The 24,842-nt window shown below is 39.1% G+C and overlaps 1 protein-coding gene across 1 annotated transcript; it reads left to right on the top strand.

Moving 5' to 3' along the window:
- Positions 1 to 239: 239 nt before the first annotated feature.
- Positions 240 to 24,577, top strand: LOC131874421 (uncharacterized). The gene is made up of 2 exons (XM_059217799.1): positions 240 to 812; positions 24,050 to 24,577. The coding sequence occupies exons 1-2, from the start codon at positions 240 to 242 to the stop codon at positions 24,575 to 24,577; spliced, it is 1,101 nt and encodes a 366-aa protein (XP_059073782.1).
- Positions 24,578 to 24,842: the final 265 nt, after the last annotated feature.

The following is a 24,842-nucleotide window of genomic DNA, read 5'->3' on the forward strand; positions in this document are numbered from 1 at the left end:
GACGTCCTTGGCCACCTAGACCCATATAACCTGGAATGATTAATAATTATTCTCCAGCTGGACCAAGTCAACCTTCTTTTGTAAATCAATCAGGATGGGATGATGGTTGGCAACAACCTATGCCCTATTATCCACCATGGCCTAATCAACCCGCATCCCAACCATGGCAACAACCTTGGTGATCACAACCACAACACCCTCGGTATCCCCAACAATTTCCACCTTATCATCCATCTCGTATGGTTCATCCATATCAGCAACAAAAACAACTTCTTCTGCCTCCTCCAAATAATCAGTTGCCTCGGCCTACACAACCGTCAAAATCAATGTCAATGCCAACACAACTAAATCCCAATCCCGACAATAAGGCAACACAACCTGTGTACAATAATGAGGTGGCAAGATATCCTACTTATCCAATCAATGCAGTGGAACTTAAAGGAGTACAATTAAGGTCAAGGAAAGCCCTCCAAGGCCCTACCATCACAGAAGTAAATGATGTACCTGAGGAGGAGGCTGAAAAAGAATCGTCATTTCCCAACCAATTTCTTTCAAAACCTGTACAAAAGGAGGTACCACAAACAAAATTTGATTTTGCAAATGAACTTTGTAATGTTAACATCAAGATTCCTTTGTTGCAGGCCATAAAGGATATTCCAGTGTACAACAAGACCGTCCGTGAGTTATGCACAAGGAAGCAGAAGAAGAAGGAAGACCCAAAGACAGTCCAGGTTATCGGGCAACTAGTTGACCTTATGCTTGGGAACTTGACCATTCCAAAATATTTAGACCCAGGGAGTCATGTCATCAAGGTAAGTATTGGTAAGGTCAGTATTCACAATACACTTGTTGATTTAGGTGTTGCAATCAATGTAATGACAAAAGAAACAAAGGCAAAATTATCACTTGGGGGACTTAGGCCTACTCCCACGGTCCTCCAGATGGAAAACCGTTCCTTGGTCAAGCCTGAGGGGGTTATAGAGGATGTAATTATTTCCATTGATTTGTGGGACTATCCAACTGACTTTATGATCTTGCAGCCTAAAGTTAAGCTAGGGGGATACCCCTTGATTTTGGGATGACCTTGGCTAGCTATCACCAATGCTTTGATCAATTGTCGATCAAGTAATATGGTTATTTCTAATGGGGAACAAACAAAGTAGCTAACATTATACCCACCAGCACAACCTTTGCTAGAAACAGAAGACCCAGTTTAGGTTGATAATGACTTAGAAGATTCACTCCCAATCTTAATAATTGATCGGGCACAAGACCTTGACAAACTGACTGAGGATAATATTCTTGTTAGTTTCCTTCAGAATAGGTATGAATTAAATGACATTCTAGAGAACTTGGTCCCTCCTTCAGATATGAATACTAGTTATCCTTTTGGGAATTTTCCTTTGGTGGGTAGTTCTCGGTCTGTTCAACACTTTTTAACATTACATCAGTTGTTACCTCACCAATGTTTATATAGCTCATTATTATCTTTAGAAAGTCCTATTCCTTCACAAGTTCTTGCCCTTGATTCACCAACACAATCCAAACCTATGGAAATCTTACCAGGTCGCACACTTAACATCAATCCACATTTGAACCCTGAACAAGTGCAGGACCTTATTGCCATGCTTAGAGATAATAAATCTACATTTGCTTGGGAATACCAAGACATGTGTGGTATCCATCCAGACACATGCACACACCATATTTACATAGAGGAAGGAAGTTGTCCAGTTAGACAACCACAATGAAGACTTAACCCCGCTTTGCGAGAAATAGTCAAGGAGAAATTACAAAAATTGTTAAATGTTGGTTTTATGTATCCCATCTCAAATAGTTGATGGGTTTCTCCTCTAGTTGTGGTCCCAAAGAAAAATGGTAAGTGGCAGATTTGTGTTGATTATAGATCTCTTAATAAAGCAACTAAAAAGGATCATTTCTCATTGCCATTTATTGACCAAGTGCTGGATACTCTTGCAAGGAAACACTTCTTCTCTTTCTTGGATGGATTTAGTGGATACAACCAAATTTGCATAACATAGGAGGATCAGGACAAAACTAACTTCACATATCCTTGGGGTACCTTCACTTATAATGTTCTACCTTTTAGGTTGTGCAATGCCCCCACTACTTTCCAAAAGGCAGTGTTAAGTATTTTTTCTGACCTTTTTAATGATTGTGTTGAAGTTTATATGGATGATTTTGCTGTGCATGGTAACACTTATGAAGAGGCAAAAACAAACTTGGAAAAGGTGCTTAAGAGATGTATAGATACTAACTTGTCTTTCAGCCATGAAAAATGTCACATTGTTATGACAAAAGGAATCATGTTGGGACATTATATATCTTCTCAAGGTATTCAAGTGGATCCTACAAAAATCCAAATTATCCAAAATTTGCCCACATCATCTAGCCAAAAGGATGTTCATAGTTTTCTTGGTCATGTTGGGTATTACCAAAGGTTTATCCAAAATTTCAGCAAGCTTGCCTCTCCCTTATTTTCTTTACTTGCTAAAGATGTTACCTTCTTGTGGACACCTGAGTGTCAAGAAGCCTTTGAGACTATCAAAACAAAACTTATGACCACACCTGTCCTTAGAGGTCCGAATCGAGCATTACCTTTCCATATCCATACTGATGCCTCTGATTCTTCTATGGGAGTTGTGCTTGGACAAAAATAAGATAATCTCTTCTATTATATCTACTACATCAGCAAGAACTTCACAAGCACAAAGATAAACTACACAGTAACTGAAAAAGAGTTTTTAGCTGTTGTATATGCAATTAATAAATTTTGTCATTACATTACTGGATATAATGTGTTTTTTCATACAGATCATTCGGCTATTCATTTCTTAATGAATAAACCTATTGTAATTGGTCGAGTTATTAGATGGTTGCTTTTATTACAAGAATTTAATGTAACTATACTTGATAAGCCTGGTCAATAAAATGTGGTTGCGGACTTTTTATCCAAGTTATAGCAGCTAGACAATGAACCAACTCCAGTTGATGACACCTTTACAGATGAGCACCTCTTTTCTATCTCAGCAAAGAGCCCATGGTTCGCTAATATTGCCAATTACCTGTGTATACGGTGAAAATGGATAACAATAATGATGAAAGACTAAATAGATTCAACCACAAAAACCCTAGCCTAACAACAACAAAGATCCACCATAACATATGAAGATTACCTAAGACAATGCAAATCAAATGAAATCACAAATATTATACCATCACATGTCCAATAGGGTTTGAATCTCCATTCTTCCTATCTCCATTGATCTTGCTTGATATATTTGCTCTCAGATTTTATGTGCACAAGAGCTCAACAAAGAGCGGAAATGTGGTTGCAAGTAGGATCGTATATGAAATTGTAAAGCGTAGTGTAGTCGAGTGCGTAATTGAGTTAGGGTTTGATAATGAAGGAAGCATCTCCTTATATAGAAGACACTATATGAAATGGAGGGATAAGATTGAGAGGTGTGAAAAAGGTCGGCTATGATTAGAGGGTAGGTAGAGGAAATAAGAAAATAATGAGAGGGTAAGTAGTATAGGAATTAAGAGATGAATGGCATGTGTCATGGGTAGAAAAGGCTAATGAATTGTTAGTGAACAGATTTGTCCTTCGAAGATAACTATACAAATAAACTCAAAATGCCCAAAATGAAGGACAAAAAGTACTAACAGTTGGATAGATTATCATTGAAGTGATAATCTTCCTCTGAATTGAGAGGTACAGCTCCCTCTTAGAAGATTTACAAGGAATTAAACTGCTGATATACTTTTAACCAGAAAGCAATAAAGGAAAATATCATTCATCCATAGCCATGAAAATGAATGCCAAAGACTTACAAAATAGATATAAATGAAGATCATTAAATCAAAGTTTAATTTTCTGCACTTATGGATAGCATTTGGACTAAAACTAAGAGAGAAAGTCGTTGCTCCAATATGGCTTACTTTCAAGCACACAGACTTGTAATAAATCCACATACACAATTGATTATAATAGAAAAGACATTAATAAACAACTGTAAAGGCTCAAAGTTCAGCTACAACCATGAGAAGAATATCAGCAACACAAAGATTGAAGATATCATCTGCATTCTATTCATGTCTGGAAATCAATTCAAAGATTGATATTTTCTGTACAAAGCATTGTTTAGAAAAGCTTCAACTCCTCCCTTACAAATAAAAATCTACTCTCTCTCCCCCACAAGTTGTTGGAAGCAAATAAAAAGAAGAACCCCACACCTTTCAATCCTTTCACAATAAATAGTTACATGAAATCTTTATTCGGTTTTATCTTGAAAAACTTTTTAACTTCTACTTTTTACTTTCCCCATTACTCTTATTTATAACATCAAATATTTGTAAACATTATAAATATAATTCTCTAAAGTTTATAAAATATTTGGACAGGTGGCACTTGAATATTTTAAACCAAAATGAAAAAATTCATTATGCTAGGCGGATTGAAAATATTTGTGATAGTCAAAGTCTGTCTCAGTACGAAGACCATAACTTTTGTTTCCACTGTTGGATCTTTCTCAATTTTGGATATGTTGGCTGCAACCTAGTTTTCTCCATTCTGACTGAAGCAATTTGAAAAATAATGTCTGAGTAAAAAGATATGAGCTATTGTGTGTGGGTCTATATGACTGTCATAAAATCAGACCTACAGAGCTTGAACCTTGAACTTCATCGAACAGTTTGAACATCACTGAACTGTTTGAACTAGGTTCAAACAGTTCACAGTTTGGAGAAATAATATATGATACATCATCCGTGATCGTGAAATAGAGTTGCTGCAAAACACTTAAGTGAATGTTAGCCCAAAAATGTCTTAGACACAACTTAGAACCTACAGTACCTAAACGAACACTATGAACTCTGTTCAAGATGGTTCAAGGGGTTCATGAGGTTCATGAGGTTCAACAGACCATTGAAACTTAACGCTAAGGATTTAGAAATGATTTATAGGTGGATTAGGGATTGAACCAACAATTTTTTAATAAGACAAGGACTCAACTAAAAATTTTGCAAGGCGACTCACTCTTGTTATGAGGGACGAATGACAAGATAACATTGGCTCTGACTGGGGACCGAGACTGTAAAAGACTAGAAGAATCCAGAATGGCTTTGGAAAATATCAGCGCCTAACCATTGGGCAACAGAGTCAAGAAAAACAAAGCACATGGAGCTTCTTGCAAAGGGCGGAAGCAACAAGGAAAAACTAACAAGCCAAAAACCCACACTAAACCAAGGCTGAAAATTAAGACAAGCTACACCTAGATCACACCAAAAATATACAGGTAGAAAAGTCCCACCATGAGAACTGGAGCCAAGGACTTCTTACACAAAACCATCCACCAGTTGGGAGAAGAAGGAGTCTTTTCTGAAAAATGGCTTGTGTTGAAATGAAGCAACCCAAAACCATGCTCTTGTGGTAACTTCTTCAATGTTGAACACTAAGCTAACAATATGCAAGAACTTTGTGAATACACATTCATGCCCAAAAAGCCATGTTTCATCATGAACTTTTGAATTTTCTGGAAACATCTGCACAGTACTTCTCAAATAATGTTCTATTTCTTGTTGAAAAAAGTAATGCTCAAAAATTCCTAGGGAAAAGGCTGCATCATTCTCACAATCACCACTATTAAGACCATCATTCTTAAAATAATTTTGAGCATTTGAACTAATCTTGGAATAGAGAGACACTTCATCATGCATGGGATCCAACTTAGTTGAAACAACTTCAACATCTTTTACTGAAATTAAATCTGCAAATTCCCTCTCCAAACTTAATGCATGAAATGAATTAATACCTTAATCCTTCTCCTTGAAATCCCCTTCTTCAATGGATGACAAGAACTCCTCTATGATCTCTTCTTCCCAAAAAGAAGTACTGTCCAAACCGGTCAACAGTTCTTGGGACTGCAACTCTTCATTAGGAAGACACAATATTGTTTTACTGTCAAAATGAAATGATTCTACGAAGGACTCATCACAAGCTTTGAAACATAAATAATCATTTTCATTAATTTCATGTATAAGTGTGAAAGCTTCATACTCTGGTTGCATGTAAATCTGAAAATTTTCATCTTTTATACTTTTTGGAACAAGATAACTTTCCATACTATCAAAACTGAAAGTTTCTATTTCCGGGTAAGAGAAAGATCTCAAAAAACTTTTTTCATTCAAGTTCGCAGGTTCTCCAATGTTGTCTTGATTATTATCACTTACCATTGTTTGACTTTCATGAGACTGAATTGTTTCTTGGTAAACTTCTCGCTCATTCAAGACAAGGTAATTGTAGGAGTGAGATGAAACTGAGATGACTAGAACCTCATCATCATCAAATTTTAATTCTTCTTTCAGCTGCAATATTTTCTTTGCATAAACTTGCAAGATTCTTGTCTTTTCTTTCAATTTGTGAAATCTGATGCAAAGACTTCTCCATAGAAGAGTGGATGCATGATCATCTTCCACACTTATATTATTTCTAACAACACGAGAAATACTTTCTTTGTAATGCTCCAAGAAGTCATGCAGTATTTTATCATCTATTGCAACAATTTCCAAGATCGAAGGATCTAGTCTTTTCCCTTTTCTCATTTCTCTTGCCTTGAGCATGCTGTTTATATACAAAGTCGCCAATCTCCTGCACAGAGATAAATTTGAAAATCTGAGGAAACAAAATGCACTTGTCTTTGATTCCGAATCCCCAGCAGAGTCGTCAAAAATCTGTTAGTGAACAGATTTGTCCTTCGAAGATAACTATACAAATAAACTCAAAATGCCCAGAATGAAGGACAAAAAGTACTAACAGTTGGATAGATTATCATTGAAGTGATAATCTTCCTCTGAATTGAGAGGTACAGCTCGCTCTTAGAAGATTTACAAGGAATTAAATTGTTGATATACTTTTAACCATAAAGCAATAAGGGAAAATAACATTCATCCATAGCCATGAAAATGAATGCCAAAGACTTACAAAATAGATATAAATGAAGATCATTAAATCAAAGTTTAATTTTCTGCACTTATGGATAGCATTTGAACTAAAACTAAGAGAGAAAGTCGTTGCTCCAATATGGCTTATTTTCAAGCACATGGACTTGTAATAAATCCATATACACAATTGATTATAATAGAAAAGACATTAATAAACAACTGCAAAGACTCAAAGTCCAGCTACAGCCATGAGAAGAATATCAGCAACACAAAGATTGAAGATATCTTCTGCATTCTATTCATGTCTAGAAATCAATTCAAAGATTGATATTTTCTGTACAAAGCATTGCTTAGAAAAGCTTCAACTCCTCCCTTACAAATAAAAATCTACTCTCTCTCCCCCACAAGCTACTGGAAGCAAAGAAAAAGAAGAAGAACCCCACACCTTTCAATCCTTTCACAATAAATAGTTACATGAAATCTTTATTCGATTTTTATAACCGAATCTTGAAAAACTTTTTAACTTCTACTTTTAACTTTCCCCATTACTCTTATTTATAACATCAAATATTTGTAAACATTAGAACTATAATTCTCTAAAGTTTATTAAATATTTGGACAGGTGGTACTTGAATATTTTAAACCAAAATGAAAAAATTCATTATGCTGGGCGGACTGAAAATATTTGTGATAGTCAAAGTCTATCTCGGTATGAAGACCATAACTTTTGTTTCCACCATTGGATCTTTCTCAATTTTGGATATGTTGGCTGAAACCTAAATTTCTCCATTCTGACCAAAGCGATTTAAAAAATAATTTCTGAGTAAAAAGATATGAGCTATTGTGTGCGGGTCTATATGACTGTCATAAAATCAGACCTACAGAGCTTGAACCTTGAACTTCATCGAACAGTTTGAACATCACTGAACTATTTGAACTAGGTTCAAATGGTTCAGAGTTTGGAGAAAGAATATATGATACATCATCCGTGATCGTGAAATAGAGTTGTGGCAAAACACTTAAGTGAACATTAGCCCGAAAATGTCTTAGACACAACTTAGAACCTGCGGTACCTAAACGAACACTATGAACTTTGTTAAAGATGGTTCAAGGGGTTCATGAGGTTCATGAGGTTCAACAGACCATTGAAACTTAACGCTAAGGATTTAGAAATGATTTACAGGTGGATTAGGGATAGAACCAACAAATTTTTAATAAGACAAGGACTCAACTAAAAATTTTGCAAGGCGACACTCTTGTTATGAGGGACGAATGACAAGATAACATGAACTAATTAAATAAATAAAGATTCATTTAATTAATAGAAAAAGTGGGATCAATTAAATAAATAAAATATTTATTTAATTTAGAGAAAAGGATAATTTAAATAAATAAATGTATTTATTTAAATGAGAAATAAGGCTAGAAGAGGATAAATGAATTAATTAAATAAATAAAGATTTATTTAATTAATAGAAGAATTAGGCTAATGTAATTAAATAAATAAAGATATTTATTTAACTAGACATGACAATTTTAGGTGTCTACATTTTTCCCCTCTTTGAGACAATGCGGCTTGTCGCGTTGTTTCAAAGAAGATAAGATGAACTGATACAAAGTTGCCCCAAGATGGGAATGATATGCCCCCTCGAGAGATTGAATGAAAATGTCTGGAAAGGTCGCAAACAATCTCTCAATAAGAAAGAAAGGCTAGAATGGACTGACAAGATAGGATAGAGTGACAGAGTCATGGGATAATGAAGACTGACTCGGGAGACGAGGGTTAGGGCTAGGGCTAGGGTAGTCTATAAAATAGACCACGAGGAGAATGCATCCTCATTGTCATCCACACATCCAAGAGATCAGAGTGCAGAGTGAAAATAGAGCAGCAACAATCAGCAGCGATGGCATTGGTTCACAGATTCAATCGTGTTCACCGATATCAAAGACCAGCAGATGCAAGAGAGCCAGTAAGTACCTCAAAACCTCCTTGTACTTTGTCGCATTAATTATTGTCATAAATGCATTATAGGTAGTGCAAGAAATACACTTTTAGGATAATGTCAAAAATGTCAAAAACATGTAGGCGTGTTTGCGTTGGTGCTAGGCGCGTCTATGTTGGCTAGGCGTGTCTATGTTTGTGCCAGACACGTCTATTTTGGGAAAAGCATCTATGTCAAATGCGATCGCATCTACGGTGTTCAGGTGCGTTTGTGAAATGTGGGCACATTTGTGCAGGATAGGCGCGTCTGTGCAGTCTGTAAGTGCGTTTATGTCATGAAGGCGTGTTTGTGTCTTCAAGGTCAAATTGGCAGTTCTATGATGAACATACACTGTCGATTGGATAAGCTGCTGAGAGGATACACCCAAGCAGGTCCTCTAGGGAAGACTAGAATAGCAGATAGGGCTAGGTTTGACAATTTTGTGATAGAAAACACGTTGCCAATTAGGAAACTACTCAAGAGGATACACTCAAGCAGAGGCCCTAGGATAGGATAGATCAAGGCACTTTGTGATAAACAGTGAGTACCAAGACATAGTACTTTGTGATGAACAGGGAGTACCAATAGGTGCAGCACTTTGTGATGAACAGTGAGTACAAATATGAGTAGCACTTTGTGATGAACAGGGAGTGCAAAACTCGTAGTACTTTGTGATGAACAGGGAGTACCACTAGGATAGATAGCAACACTTTGTGATGAATAGTAAGTATCACTGGGATAGATAGCAACACTTTGTGATGAATAGTGAGTGTCACTAGGATAGAAGCAACACTTTGTGATGAACAGTGAGTGTCACTTTGACTAACATGATTGTTTTGCTTGACTACAGGAGTATTTGCCTATGCTGGAGTCACGAGAGAGATTCCCGTCGACGCAGAGATTACGACCAGAGCTGACATTCGAGGACCGAGTTGCTATTGAGGGTATGGGTCTGAGATACATTCTGTATGTGCTTGAGTTTTGGGTGAACATGGGTTTGCTGACTTCGCTTGCTGAGAGGTGGCATTCTGAGACTTGTACATTTCATTTGCCGATGGGTGAGATGACAGTCACCTTAGAGGATGTATACAGGATACTGAGGATACCGATCGATGGGGAGCTGATACCCTATGATCGAGATGGAGATAGGGAGGCCCTAAGACGAGTGTTCCAGGATCCCAGACTAAAGATGAGAGCTGGACACGTGGCATGAGACACGATGACCGCAACAGGACTGGCACTACTAGCAGTGCTAGGAGGAGTGATCAGTGGGTTCCTGTGTCTAGACAGGGCGACATGAGGGTTGGTTGTGGGTTGGGGGAGCACCTTGGAGACACTGATTACACAACATACCAGATATGCCTGGGGACCGTGTGTGCTGGCACACTTGTACTATGAGTTGCATCAGTTTGTGTATCATGGATCTGTAGGATTGGGCTGCGGAGTTACCTTGTTGCAGGTGTGGGCATATGAGCATCTGTCGGTTCCCCGACCAATACATTTCAAGGGCAGGGGTCATGGATGCAGCTTTGTGCATCTATATGATATGATTACCTCACAACCATGGATTGGCAGGTTGGAGCATTGGCGTCGAGTCCTAGATGAGATTGACACTGTGATATGGAGGTCGTACCGTGAGTGCGAGTAGTGGGAGGAGGACGCAGTAGATCTACTTTATACCTTCTGGAGCAGATATCTGATTGGGCGGATGCCCTATGTATTGGAGAGATAGCTAGTTGACAGGGTATGCAGGCAATTTGGCCGTATTCAGCAGATGCCACGGGGTTCCGGGATGTATGCTCAGACAATCAGGGATCAAGCACACTTTGGGCCATTGTTGTCGTATGATCAGGTCGTGATGTAGCTAGTAGAGATGGTGTCGATGCCATGGGATATGTGGCCAGAGATTGAGAATGCAAGCATGGATGCAGAGTACACGGCGTATTGGGCTAAGCATCCCTTTCCACGACTGACAGACCCAGGGGAGCCTCTAGATGGAGATGGTGGTGGGGATGGGGATGATGATGGAGATGGTGGGGGGAGAGGCCAACGGAGGAGACGAGGTGTTGTTGGAGAGAGGAGGGTGGCTCCATGGAGAGAGGGTGGGGAGGAGAGATAGGCTCGGGTGGTGAGGGGTCGCGGTGGATTGCCACTACAGGTTCCAGCAGCACAGGGTCCTAGACAGGTGCAGGGACAGGGGCAGAGGCAGGTACAGGCAGAGGTACAGGTACCAATACAGGGGGAGCTATAGACAGAGGCATAGGGGGCTGAGGAGGAGGAGGATGAGCTGCTTGAGCTGAGGGAGATCTACCAGGGATAGGCAAATGATCCAGGACCTGGAGAAAGAGATAGCTAGGCTCAAGAGGCGACTGAGGGAGATAGAGCATGAGCGGGATTAGGCTATCCAGTGCTATACTGAAGCTGAGACAACACTGAGGGCTAGGAGGCAGGTGGCAGAGGACACAGGGGCTGGATATGCCTATGTTCTATGGGCAGGGGAGGAGATAGGTTACTGGCGAGACCTATACTACGGGGCAGTGCCACCAAAGCAGCGGGCGAGGAGTTTCCGCAGACCATCACGGACAGCGATGGCTACGGGAGGGAGCCAGAGGAGACAAGCGTCCAGCGGTGGGGTTATGGGTCCTCCACCACCACCAGATAGAGGGGGCAAGAGAGATGATCCTGGGGCGGGTCCTTCTAGGGCTCAGACTCCGTCGAGGCCAGGCGGCTCCGAGGGAGGGAGTTCATCATAGCCATAGAGGGCTCCCTATGTATCAGTTTTGTACTATTTTGTATGATGATGTAGACACCTTCGGGTGATTTTGTAGCCATATGTATGTTGACATCATTGTATCATGACACTTTTGATTATATATATATATGAGATGATTCATCTTTGCGACAGCTATATGCATGTGTACCTATGTGATGAGATGTTTTATGATGTATGTTTCTATGTGATGATTATGATATGGATGCAAATATGTATATGATGAAATGCAATATTTTTGTTCTTTTATGTTTTATATGTTATGCATAATGCAAATGTGAATGTATGAAATGCAAATGAATATGATAATGCAAATGATTATTTACATGATGAAAATGTAAAATGTGCTAATATGTGTTGTGTGCAGGATGTGATGCAATTGTGATATCTATATGTATGTATGAAATTCTTAATATGTGGTAATGCAAGGGCGACTACATGAAATGCAGATATTTTTGGTGTGTCATTATACTCAGTCATGTGATAGCGGGCTACACGGACTCAAGAAGGATGATGGAAGTCAATCAAGAAAGGGGGATGAAAGATAGAAGATATGAAAGTGAAAGAGCTTCTTGTGCGTTATCATCATTGAGCTTTATTATGGCAAAATAGGTTATGACAATCGAGGCATATGTTCGACCCAGAAAGTCATTGTACCTGTTTGCATGGAGATAAGAGAGTCACAAACAAGGAATGCCCCAGTTCATACTAGACTCTTAGTGTCCTCATATCCTTGAACAAGTCATAGCATTACTAAGAGACAATCCACAGACAGCAAAAGAAAAATAGGCGACGATACCCCATCCTCGCCTTTCTAGTCAAAGACATCCTGGAGATAGAATCTCTAGTCAGAGACATCCTGGAAAAGCTAAAAGACATGTCACCAAAAGATAAAATCAAAAGAAAACCAAGACTCGACACCAACATCCACTGTAGTCCTCAAGTTTAGTGTCTCTTGTCACTTGTATAAGTCTTATTTGATTGTGGTCACAATGTTTATTTTCACAAAAGGATAGATAGCACTGAACCATAATGTTGTCTGAGTCTATTGAAATATTTGATTTGTTGAAGCCCATTATTGTTGTTGTGTCTCATCTGAAACTGATTGAATCCATGCAACTGATACTTTATTGTGGAGAAGATGAAACTTTATTGCGGACTGGCGATGCAAGTGTTGCTTTATTGCGGATTGTGCATGTATAGACTGAAGAAAAGTGGAAGAAACTGTACTCCTCGAAACATGTGATGTTCTTAGTTCCACACCCATTACTAGACGTAGGATTTGCCTTAGCCACAGATAGGAGCTGATTTATTATGGATGGAAAGGGGTGAAAAAGAGGGATTATTAGGAATGGCTAACCAATCGTGGGTAGATCAATAACAAGCCATGATGGGAATGGGTAAGTTTATTATGGATAGATAGGTTGTGAGTGTGTGCAAAGTGAAGAATGAGGGAAATGGAATCCTGAAGGAGGGAGGAGCAATGTCTCTACACATGGCGCCAGTGACCCGGTTTTCACCATGGTACTTGCCCAGGGCGCCACCGAAGTGGTTTTCACCATTGGACAAAATTTTTATTTATTTTTTGATTTTATTTTTTATTTTTTATTTTTTTTGTTGTCACAAGACGCCTGTTTGCTAGGTTTTCACCAAGTAATGATTTTTATGTTTTATGATTATTATTATTTTTTGTATTTTTGTATTTTTGTTTTTTTTTTTGTATTTTTGAATTGGGATACTCTGAAGAGCTATGTGTAAAACCTACGAAGGTGCATGTTGTTGATAGGATCCTCCAAGGATTCACCCTTTGTGGTTGAGAGCTGATATGCACCAGATCCATATGTTGTTGTGATGATGTAAGAACCAAGCCAATTTGATTCAAACTTTCCCTTCTCTCTGTCTTGCTGATTTTTAGGATTTTCTTTGAGAACCAAGTCACCTACCTCAAATGTGTGAGGCTTGACTTTATGATTGTAGCTGTGACTCATTCATTGTTGATAAGCCTTGAGATGATTAAAAGCAGTTTGTCTCGTTCATCCAATAGTTCAAGTTCTTGTAAGCGAGAGACCCTGTAGTCTTCATCACGGATAATGTTTTGCAAAGAGACTCGTAAAGAGGGTAACTCGACCTCAATAGGCAAGATAGCTTCAGTGCCATAGACAAGTGAATAGGGTGTAGCTCCTGTAGGTGTACGGACGTTTGTGCGGTAGGCTCAAAGTACAGGATTAAGTTGGATATGCCAATTACGACCAGAATCGTCGATTGTCTTTTTTAAGATTTTAAGGATTGTTTTATTAGACGCCTCAGCTTGACCATTACCTTGGGGGTAATATGGAGTGGAGAAATGATGGGAAATATGGAAGCGGTCACAAAGTTCACGAACATCCTGATTTTTGAAGGGACGCTCGTTATCGGTGGTAATGGAAACAGGAATACCGTATCGACAAATGATATAATTGAGAATGAATGTAGCAATTTGTTTTCCAATGACTTGTGTGAGAGGCACGGCTTCAATCCATTTTGTGAAATACTCTATGGCAATGATTATGAATTTATGACCGTTGGAAGATGGAGGGTGAATCTTGCCTATGAGATCGAGTCCCCACTGACAAAAGGGCCAAGGAGTCGCAATTGGTTGAAGTTCTTGCGCTAGCGCATGAATGAGGTCTCCATGAAGTTGACACTGCTTACATTTCTTGACAAATTGATATGAGTCTTTTTTCGTATTGGGCCAGTAATATCCAGTCCTGATGAGTTTCTTGGCTAAGGTAGGACCACTAGAATGTGGACCACATATCCCTTCATGTACTTCACGTAATACAATCTGAGCTTCGTTGCTTTCTAAACATCTAAGAAGAGTGCCATCTAGACCTTGACGATATAGGATATCGGCTAAAATGACGTATCGAGAAGATTGGCGAATGAAAGTGCGACATTGGTTATTGGATAGGTCAGGAGGAAAGGTATTATCATGAAGGTATGTGAAAATGGAACCATATAACTGGGACTCAGGACCGACGACACATATTATCTCAGTAGGAGTGATTTCATATGAAGGAACCAAAAGGTTATCCACCAAGAACTCATAGCGGGTCTCATTCGGGGGTAGATTGATCAGTAAAGAAATTGTAGCCATGGCATCTGTGGCTCGATTCTACTCTCTTGGTATCTGCTCAAAGTCTAACTTCATGAAATGTTGTTTCAAGTCATCCACCATTCTTTTGTAAGGCATTAATTTCTCATCCTTTGTTTGGTAGTCATCAATTGCCTGATGAATCACGAGTTGAGAGTCCCCAAAAACATGAAGTTCCTGGATCTTCCACTGAACTGCAATCCGTAATCCAGTTGTTAATGCCTCATATTCCGCTATGTTATTAGTGCAGGGAAATGATAATATATATGATTTTGGTTGCCAAGGCTTTACATGCGACACTGTTAAAATAGATTCATCTGAAAATTTTGAAATTAGAGGAACATCATCTATCATGGGAGCATCTATTAACTGATCTGCGATAGCTTGTCCTTTTATTGCTTTTCTGTCCACATACTCGATGTCGTATTCACGCAGGATCATCACCCATTTGGCTAGTCGCCCAGTAAGTGTTGCTTTATTGAGAAGGTATTTCAAAGGATCAATCCTTAAAACCAACTTAGTCTTATGAGTTAGCATGTAATGTCATAATTTTTGTGAAGCAAAGACCACAACGAGACATGCACGCTCAATTGGTGTGTAATTTAGTTCATATCCCACCAATGTGCGATGGATATAGTATACTAGCTTTTCTTTACCCTCAGCAACCTGTTGTGCTAAGAGTGCCCCCAGTGCTGTTGAAGTAGCTGATATGTATAGTAATAAAGGTTGATCTGGAACTGGTGGCATCAAAATTGGCAGATTCAGAAGATAATCTTTGAGTGTCTGGAAAGCTCGTTGACAATTATCATCCCATTTGAATTTGATGTTTTTATGTAGCAAGTGTTGAAAGGGATTACACTTATCTGCAAGTTGTGCTATGAACCTTCGTATGGACTGGAGTCTCCCTTGCAAAGATCGAAGTTGACTGATATTTCTTGGTGGTTGTATCTCTAGGATGGCCTTGACTTTTGCTGGATCGGCTTCGATTCTTCTTTTTGAGACAATAAATCCCAGGAGCTTCCTTGAGGTCACTCCAAAGACACATTTTTGGAGGTTTAATCTTACTTTATATTTTCCAACCGATCAAAGACAACTAAAAGTATGTCCAAATGTGTATCTCTATCTATTGATAAGCCCAAGAGGTCTTCAACATAATCTTCCACAGTAACGTGCATGAGATCATGAAAGATAGTCATGGCTCTTTGATATGTAGCACCTGCATTTTTTAGCCCAAAGGGCATGACATTCTAGAAGAAAGTTCCCCAAGGACAAGTGAATGTTGTTTTGTGCTGGTCCTCAGATGTGATTTTTATTTGATTGTAGCCAGAGAATCCATCCATCAAAGATAACATCGCATGACCTATCGTGAGATCAACAATCAAGTCAATATTTGGTAATGGAAAATCATCCTTACGACAAGCTTTGTTGATGTCTCTGAAATCTGTACATATTCTAATACTATGATCTGGTTTACTGACAGGCACTAAGTTGGAGATCCATTCAGGATAATCAATTGGGCGTATGAATTCGACATCCAATAATTTCTCAAGCTCTGCTTTGACTAATAATGCGACTTGTGGATGCATCTTTCTTAATTTATGTTTCACTGGTTTTGCCCTCGGTTTAACTGTCAAATGGTGCATTACCAAATCTGGATCCAATCCAGGCATATCAACGTATGACCATGCAAAGTTGATTTGTCGTTCCGTGAAGAAACTTATGAATTTTGACCTTTCTGACTTTGTCAAAGATTGAGCCAGGAATATGTTGTGTGGAACTTCTTCTTTGCCAATGTTTGTTTTCCTCATATGTTGCTGGGAGGATGTCGAGACTTCCATCTTCAGGTGCCTCAAAGAGGTTTTCGCCCTCGGATACGTCCTTTCTTTTTACTTTTTTAGGGTCAGACAGCGCCACAATGTGGTTTTCGCCATAAGACCCTTGATTTGTTTTTATTTTTATATTTTTGCAACTGGAAGGCCCGACACCCTCACCAAAATATGTCACGCTATTGAGTTCTATAGTGTATCCCACTTTATGGTCCCCAGGGGAAAGATCATCTCGTATGCCAAGATAGTCAATAAAAGCTTCATCATTTTGGAATGTGTCAAACTGTGCAGGTCCTTCATGGTCCCAGTCAATAAGTTGGTGGTGAACAAGGGGAAGGCCTTTGATTTCTTCGAAGTTAGCAGGGCTAAGAGTGAAGATGCAGTTATATTCTGGTATGTCGAGGTAGTTATCAAGGTCCTCATTGGCACTCGCCTCATCAGTCTCGATCGTGAATGAATCCAAATTATCATCACTAGTAGCGCATTCTGGGACAGGTGTTCTCATTCTATGTGATTTCAACCTAGGACCTAGAGGCAAGGACTATATGGGATCCTCCGGTGTTGTTTCTTGACCAACTTTGAATTTTTCATAAAATTCCTCTTCTTCTGTGGGTTCATCTGCCTCTCTGAATTTCTCAGTGAGCTCATAGTCACTGGAGGATTTGTCTGAACCCCATTCCCATTCGTTGGAGTCTGTGGAATATCGATTCTCTTGTTGAATTTTGGCAGCTTTGTTTTGTAATGCTTCTTCTGTCCTTTGAATGTGGACCTTGGAAGTCACGAAACCAAGTCCCTTCAAGCATTCCTTTTTGAATTTCAATTCAGGTTGTAAGGGTTCAATGATGCCTTCCTTCCTTAAGCCAAGAGGACTTTTGCCATCATACCCAAATTTTTGTAGGATCTTGAATCCTTTGCCATACTTTTCACATGGTATGCTGATGTGATCTTGTGTATCATTTTCAAGGTCTTTGTAAAGAATTTTGTATAAGTCTTCCTCTTCCACTTCTCCCCATTTTTGGAAGATTGTAGGATCCCATTTAAGTGTAATGATGGATACCCGCTTATTAGGATGTGGTCTTCCATATTCTTTTGGTGAACTCATCACTTGTCGTAAATACATGGTTTGATTCAAAGTGTATTCACCCATACCCTTGTCCTGGAATTTCCCTTTAAACTCACCTTGTTTTGATGTTGAAGGTTTTAATGACTCAGGATCAATGTATGTAGAAGAAGGAACGACTTCCCTATTACTTGGGATGATCGTTTCAGTTTTCAGTCTCAAGTTATTGCAGTATATGAATGGATTAGGATCTCCAGTAACTGTTATTTCAACTCCATTGTGAGGAAACTTGATGCATTGGTGATATGTAGATGGGACTGCCCTCATTTCATGAATCCAAGGATGTCCTAGTAATATATTGTATGTGAGATCTAGGTCTAGGACTTGACAAACCACATCCTTTGTAACTGGCCCAACTCTGAGAGGTAAGGTGACTGTGCCTTTGGATGAATGCTCTTCATCATCATATGCCTTGATGGTAATTTTGTTTGTAGAATTCACAACTTTATCAGAATATCCCAATTGTTTAATAGTGCTCAATGTACAAATGTTTAGACCTTCTCTTCCATATATCAGGACTTGTTTTATTCGATGTTTGTGTATGAAGGCTTCAATGTGTAATGGTGCATTATGTGGCTGACTTACAGAGGCGTCATCGACTTCTGTGAATGTAAGGGAGTGAGGAACGGAAAGGTATCCCACCATGGCTTGAAACTGGTCCACGTTTAGATCAGTAGGGACAACAGTGTCTCTCAAGATTTTGTCAAGAATAGCTTTATGTGTGGGGGATATACGTAAGAGCTCAAGGATGGAGATTAGCGCGGGTGTCTTCCCTAACTGTTCTACAAGGTCATACTCAGGCTTGGTTAATGAGGAAGTTCTGATTTTAGTTGGAGCACCTTGCAAAGTGAATTTACCTCGATGGGTTGTAACATGACATTCAGAGGTAGGTTCGAAAGAAGATCCAATGCCTTTTAGGACAATTTTGGGTCTTTGGGTAGAATTCTCTAGCGTTTTGTCCTTGATGATAATTGTAGAGACATAATTGTCCATCAAGATGTGATTGATAGTTGAATCGTAGTTATAGGATGCTCTTGTATAGTTGGTTTGGTCATTTGTGGCTGCAGCTTTTCCCTTGTCATGCTTTGGGAATGGTTCCTTAAACATCTCATGTTCTTGATTGGATGAGTGTCCCTCAATCTCAATGTCACCTCTATCAATGAGATCTTGTATGATGCTCTTCAGTCGATGACAATTTCCTGTCTTATGACCCTTGCCCTTATGGAACTCGCAATACTCATCATCATTCCACCAATTTGGTTTAACCTTTGGTTCATATGGAGGAAAATCTAGAATGGTGATTACTTTGTTTGCCACTAGCTTCTTGAAAACTGACTCAAGTGTTTCTCCCAATGGGGTGTACTTCCTTCGTGATCTGGAAGTTGTTTGAGTATTCACTTGATTGTTTGTAGAGTTTGATCCCAAAAAAATAATTTTGGGTCGCACTATATTGGCATCAACAACACCATCATTGATTGTGTTCTTGTTTTTGTTCCAAAATCTTGGCTTATCTTTCCCTTTAAAGTCATCTTTATTTTCCTTGAATATCTTGATGACTCCTTGCTCAATTAGGACCTTTTCTATCGCTAATCCTTTTTCAATGACGTCCTTAAAATTGGACAAACAAGCTTTTCTTAGGTCATAACCAATGTCGTTGTTAACATTCTGGGTGAACATTTCTACCATTTATTTTTGTGGAATTTCACAAGAGCATCTGCTGGCTAGATTTCTCCATCTTTGTAAAAATGATGAAAAAGATTCTCCATCCCTTTGCTTGGTGTTGCACAAAGTAGTGACTGATATGTCTGTCTCTATGTTGTAGGAGAAATGTTGGATAAATGCCTCTGCTAGATCATCCCAAGAGTTAATTCCAAGTGGGAGTTGGAAGAATCATTCGATAGCGCTTGATCACCTAAGCTCTATGGGAATAATCTCATCAAATATGTCTCTTCTGTTGCTACCTCAATGCAAGCTATGAAAAATTGTCTTATGTGTGCCTTAGGATCCCCTTTTCCTCTATACTTATCAAACTTAGGTGTCACAAAGTGTGCAGGAAAAGGAGGCATTGGAATGCTTTTGTCAAATGGATAGGGACATATGTCTCTCATTGTGTAAGTTGGCTTCAGTGTATTTATGTCCTCCATTTTCTTTTGTAAGTCCCTGATTTGTTGCTCCAAATTGTTCTTTGGTGGAGACCGACTTCTTGGACCATACCCCATGCCTGAACCACTGGGTGGAGGAGAAGCATGTTGCATATATGGATGATATTGATCATACACATGTTCATATGGAGGAGGTCTATAATGATGCTACGTATAAGGACCACTTGGTATAGAGTCATGATGAGGAATGGAATATCTGCTTTGTCCATGTATACCATACTCTATAGGCATGTCATGAGTTCGTTCTATTGTGTTGCCCCCAAATTGAGGTTTCCTTGTGTCCAAATTTTGAGCATGCCTTTGAATATCCAATTGCTTTGGTGGTTGATCCTTAGCATTGGTATGTGGTTGAGCATATTTTTCTGCATAAGACTTCCATAATGGTCTGTGAAGGTGAGTATCATATGCTTGACCATGTGTGTATGGGGCCTCTGGTTTTTGAAACAAATATTATGGTGATTCAAGCACAAGATGTGGTCCTCTATTGCCTCCACTATTAGGCCTCCTTTGATCCATGTTGGAGTGAGTTTGTTTCAAAGGTCGATTTTCTATTATTTGAGACATGTCAAAATCATGAGGGATCTTGGTTCCACTTTGTGCCATCACTTGTAGAAAATACTGTCTATCTCTCCTCATTATTTCCTCAACCAATTGATTGAAATGAGGATTCATAATGGTGTCTTCCACTTCTGCTGAATGTACGTAGAAGTTGTCCATATTGTCATTGTGTGTATCGTTGTTGTTTGTAGTGTCCATGTTCTTAACATTTGGAATGTTTCTATAAGCATCCATGTCAAGTAATGTGTTATGATCATAATTGAAAAAGATATCATTGTCATATTCATAGGCACTCATGTTTGTGGACTCTTGAGCCTCTTTAGCTTCTCTCCTAGATTTTTGGGAATGAGTTTCAACCATGAACTAGGTATTGACCAAGATGTGTGAGACTAGATGAAAATGGAAAGAGTATGGAAGACCAAGAGTTGGATGGAATGTAAATGAATCTGAGGTGTACTTGCAATGTCCAAAGTGTAAGACTAGGTATGTATGTAGTAGAGTAGGTGTGGCTTCCAAAGAGATGATAGTTTCTCTTGATGAGGTAAGTTGACCTTGACTCTAAGTAAGACCAAATGAGACCCAAAGGTGATAGACCTTGATGAGGGACCACTTAGCAAAGTGTTGTTGTATGTAGTGTGTTGACAAAGTATGATGAGGACAAACAAGTGACCTTTTGACTCAAGTTTAGACAAATGTGAATGTAATGTAAGGTGTAAAGCAATAATGGACTTTGTGAGACCTAAAGACTGATTGAATGCTAGATGAAAACCTGAAGAGATAACCTAGGAATCTCAATAAGTTTGAAACTGACTGGTCTTGTTTGTTGAATTATGAAAGTTTTCAATCCTGAACATAGACGTGCCTGTATACTTCACAGATGCACTTAAAGGACACAGACGCTATTCTGTCAAACACAGACGTGGTTCTGTCAAACACAGACACATTTCTGAGATGCTGCAATGTTGCTCAAAAGACAAAGACGCATTTCTGCCCTTCACAGACGCGGTTAGATGACACAAACGCGGTTCTATCAGACACAGACGCGCTTCTGCAAACTTTGGGCAATTTTTCCAATCTATGAAGTTGTTTGTTGTGACCAAATCTGAATGTTTGACTATTTTTCATGACAAGAGGACACAATGTTGATGAGGACTCAATGTTTGCAAGTGTTTAGACTCAAAATGACTCCAATAAAAGTGTGATGTTTGATGTAAACTTGTTTTGCATACACTTGAAGACACAAAAGACACAATGTTTTGATGTTTGGTCTTGAATGTTTGAATGTTCAAAATAAGTCAAGCACAATTCTTATGGCTGGCCAAGACAATAGTTGTTGATCCCACATGGAGTTTCCCCCGAGACTACGCTATTCAGAGCGGATACTTAGATGCTTGACCCCACTGGCTCCACCCTCGGCACTCACTTCTCGGGGCAACCAAACATCAGTCCCACGAAAACTCCTCGTAGTGAACTTTGTATCTCTACTAAGAACCGTATGTGTGTGGGCCGCTACCAGAGGTTCGACCTCCTGCCTCAACAACTAGAAGGATTTTGGCTTCTAAAACAAAAAGGTGCTAGTAAGGGCATCCGCTCGTGTGGCCATACATGCAACACTTTCAGCTCTGTAAATACAGAAGGCTCCCAACCGGTAGGGGTTACGCCCTACAAATGATCAAATAAATTTGATCAAACGGGTTTATGGGGAGACATAGTGTCGGTATGAACTAATCAACACATGTTATCCATAGTTTTCACCATGGATACAGTTATTTATAATGGTTTGGAGGAAGATGGCTTTTCTTTTGCTACCACTTGGGTGGTTCTCTCCTCACTAATAGTCCTAATGACCACACGGGGAGACAAGCCCTCTAAAGATTAAACAAAAGAGCCTATTGCTCAAGACACAAAAGGCAATGGTTCAATTTTAGTGCACCAATTGAAGTGTTTGCTAACCTATGAAAACAAGGCACACAATAAAAATAAAAAACCCGTGCCAAGGTCCTGCAACAAAGATCTATTAGTAGTTTGGATTGTTTCAAATGATCACCCCTTCCTGCAAGCACACAAGTTAGGTAAATTTTAAACCCAAAAGACTTTGTGAAAATAGGGGCCTTCGACAAAATGATTTTTCTTTCAAGACAAGTTGCACCAATTCTGTTAGCTAGATCTAAAAACGTTAGCTCAAAATAAACTAGATCTGAAAATCCGAATGACTAAAAACTGAATCAATGAAACCCAAAATGAAACAAGTGCACACAGACGCGGTTATCAGAAACACAAACGCAGCTTCTGGACGCAGACGTGCTTAGATGAGACATAGACGTGGCTCCAGAACATAGACGCGGCTCCTAGACACAGATGCGCCTGAAAACCCCACAGACGCGACTAGGGAACACAGACGCGATTTCCAGAATTTGCAAAAAAAAAAAAAAATACGGTCGAGGATGCAGACGCGACCCCAGATGTCGCAGACGCGGTAGAAAACCAAAAACGCGATCCGAAAGTACACAGATGCGAAAATATCAAAATACTGGCGAAAATGTCAGATCTGCAACTTCAAAACACGAAATCTACAACAAGGATGTTAAATACAAAAGGGACAAGAGTCCCATCGGGCATGCCAAAATGTAAACGGTGAAAGTGGATAACAACAATGATGAAAGACTAAATAGATTCAACCACAAAAACCCTAGCCTAACAACAACAAAGATCCACCATAACATATGAAGATTACCTAAGACAATGCAAATCAAATGAAATCACAAAGATTATACCATCATATGTCCAATAGGGTTTGGATCTCCATTCTTCCTATCTCCATTGATCTTGCTTGATATATTTGCTCTCAGATTTTATGTGCACAAGAGCTCAACAAAGAACGGAAATGTGGTTGCAAGTAGGATCGCATATGAAAGTGTAAAGCGTAGTGTAGTCGAGTGTGTAATTGAGTTAGGGTTTGATAATGAAGGAAGCATCTCCTTATATAGAAGACACTATATGAAATGGAGGGATAAGATTGAGAGGTGTAAAAAAGGTCGGCTATGATTAGAGGGTAGGTAGAGGAAATAAGAAAATAATGAGAGGGTAAGTAGTATAGGAATTAAGAGATGAATGACATGTGTCATGGGTAGAAAAGGCTAATGAATTAATTAAATAAATAAAGATTCATTTAATTAATAGAAGAAGTGGGATTAATTAAATAAATAAAATATTTATTTAATTGAGAGAAAAGGATAATTTAAATAAATAAATGTATTTATTTAAATGAGAAATAAGGCTAGAAGAGGATAAATGAATTAATTAAATAAATAAAGATTTATTTAATTAATAGAAGAATTAGGCTAAAGTAATTAAATAAATAAAGATATTTATTTAACTAGACATGACAATTTTAGGTGTCTACAACCTGGTCACATGCAAGTTTCCACCCCACTGCTCTCCACGAGAACGTCGAAAGTTGGTTGGCCTTAGTGGATAGTACACTTGGATCAACAGTTTTCTCTTCTGCACTGGCATTGACAATATCATGCAGCGATGTGTACCCGAGGATGATATATTTGATATACTTCATGCATGTCACATAGAACCATGCAGAGGACACTTTGCTACTCAGCCGACTACACAAAATATTCTCACTGTCGGATACTATTGGCCTACAATTCACAAGGATTGTAAGCGCTATGTTTACCATTGTGATAAGTGTCAACGTATGGGTCGCCTCACATGCTCTGATGAAATGCCATTGCACCCACAGTTATCCATAGAAGCCTTTGAAAAGTGGGGTCTTGACTTTGTGGGCCCAATCAATCCACCATCTAGGAGAAAGCAATACATCGTCGTTTGTACATACTATGTCACCAAGTGGGTTGAGGTTGTCACCCTAAAACGCGCAAGGGATACCAAGGTGGTTGATTTCCTCTACTCAGAGATCTTCACTAGGTTTGGTGTACCACGAGAGATAACTACAGACCAAGGGCCACAATTCACATTCGAGCTTATTGCTGCCCTGGTTAAGGAATATGAGATTCGTCACTGGAATTCTACTCCTTATCATCCTTAGGAAATAGACAGGTAGAAGTCACCAATCAAGAACTCGAGAACATACTTACCAAGATAGTCACACGGCTTCCTGAAGTTATGTGGGCCTATCGCACAACATGGAAGACCACCACTGATCTAACACCTTATAAGCTCGTCTATGGTAAGAGGGTAGTTCTCCCTATTGAGTTTGAGATCAAGACTCTTCGTACCACACTACAATTGGGAATGAGTCTCTCAGATGCCCAAAAAGAACGCATTGGTCAACTCCACTCTTTGGATGAGTT

Source organism: Cryptomeria japonica, chromosome 3 (assembly GCF_030272615.1).
Source record: "Cryptomeria japonica chromosome 3, Sugi_1.0, whole genome shotgun sequence".
Lineage (NCBI taxonomy): Eukaryota > Viridiplantae > Streptophyta > Pinopsida > Cupressales > Cupressaceae > Cryptomeria > Cryptomeria japonica.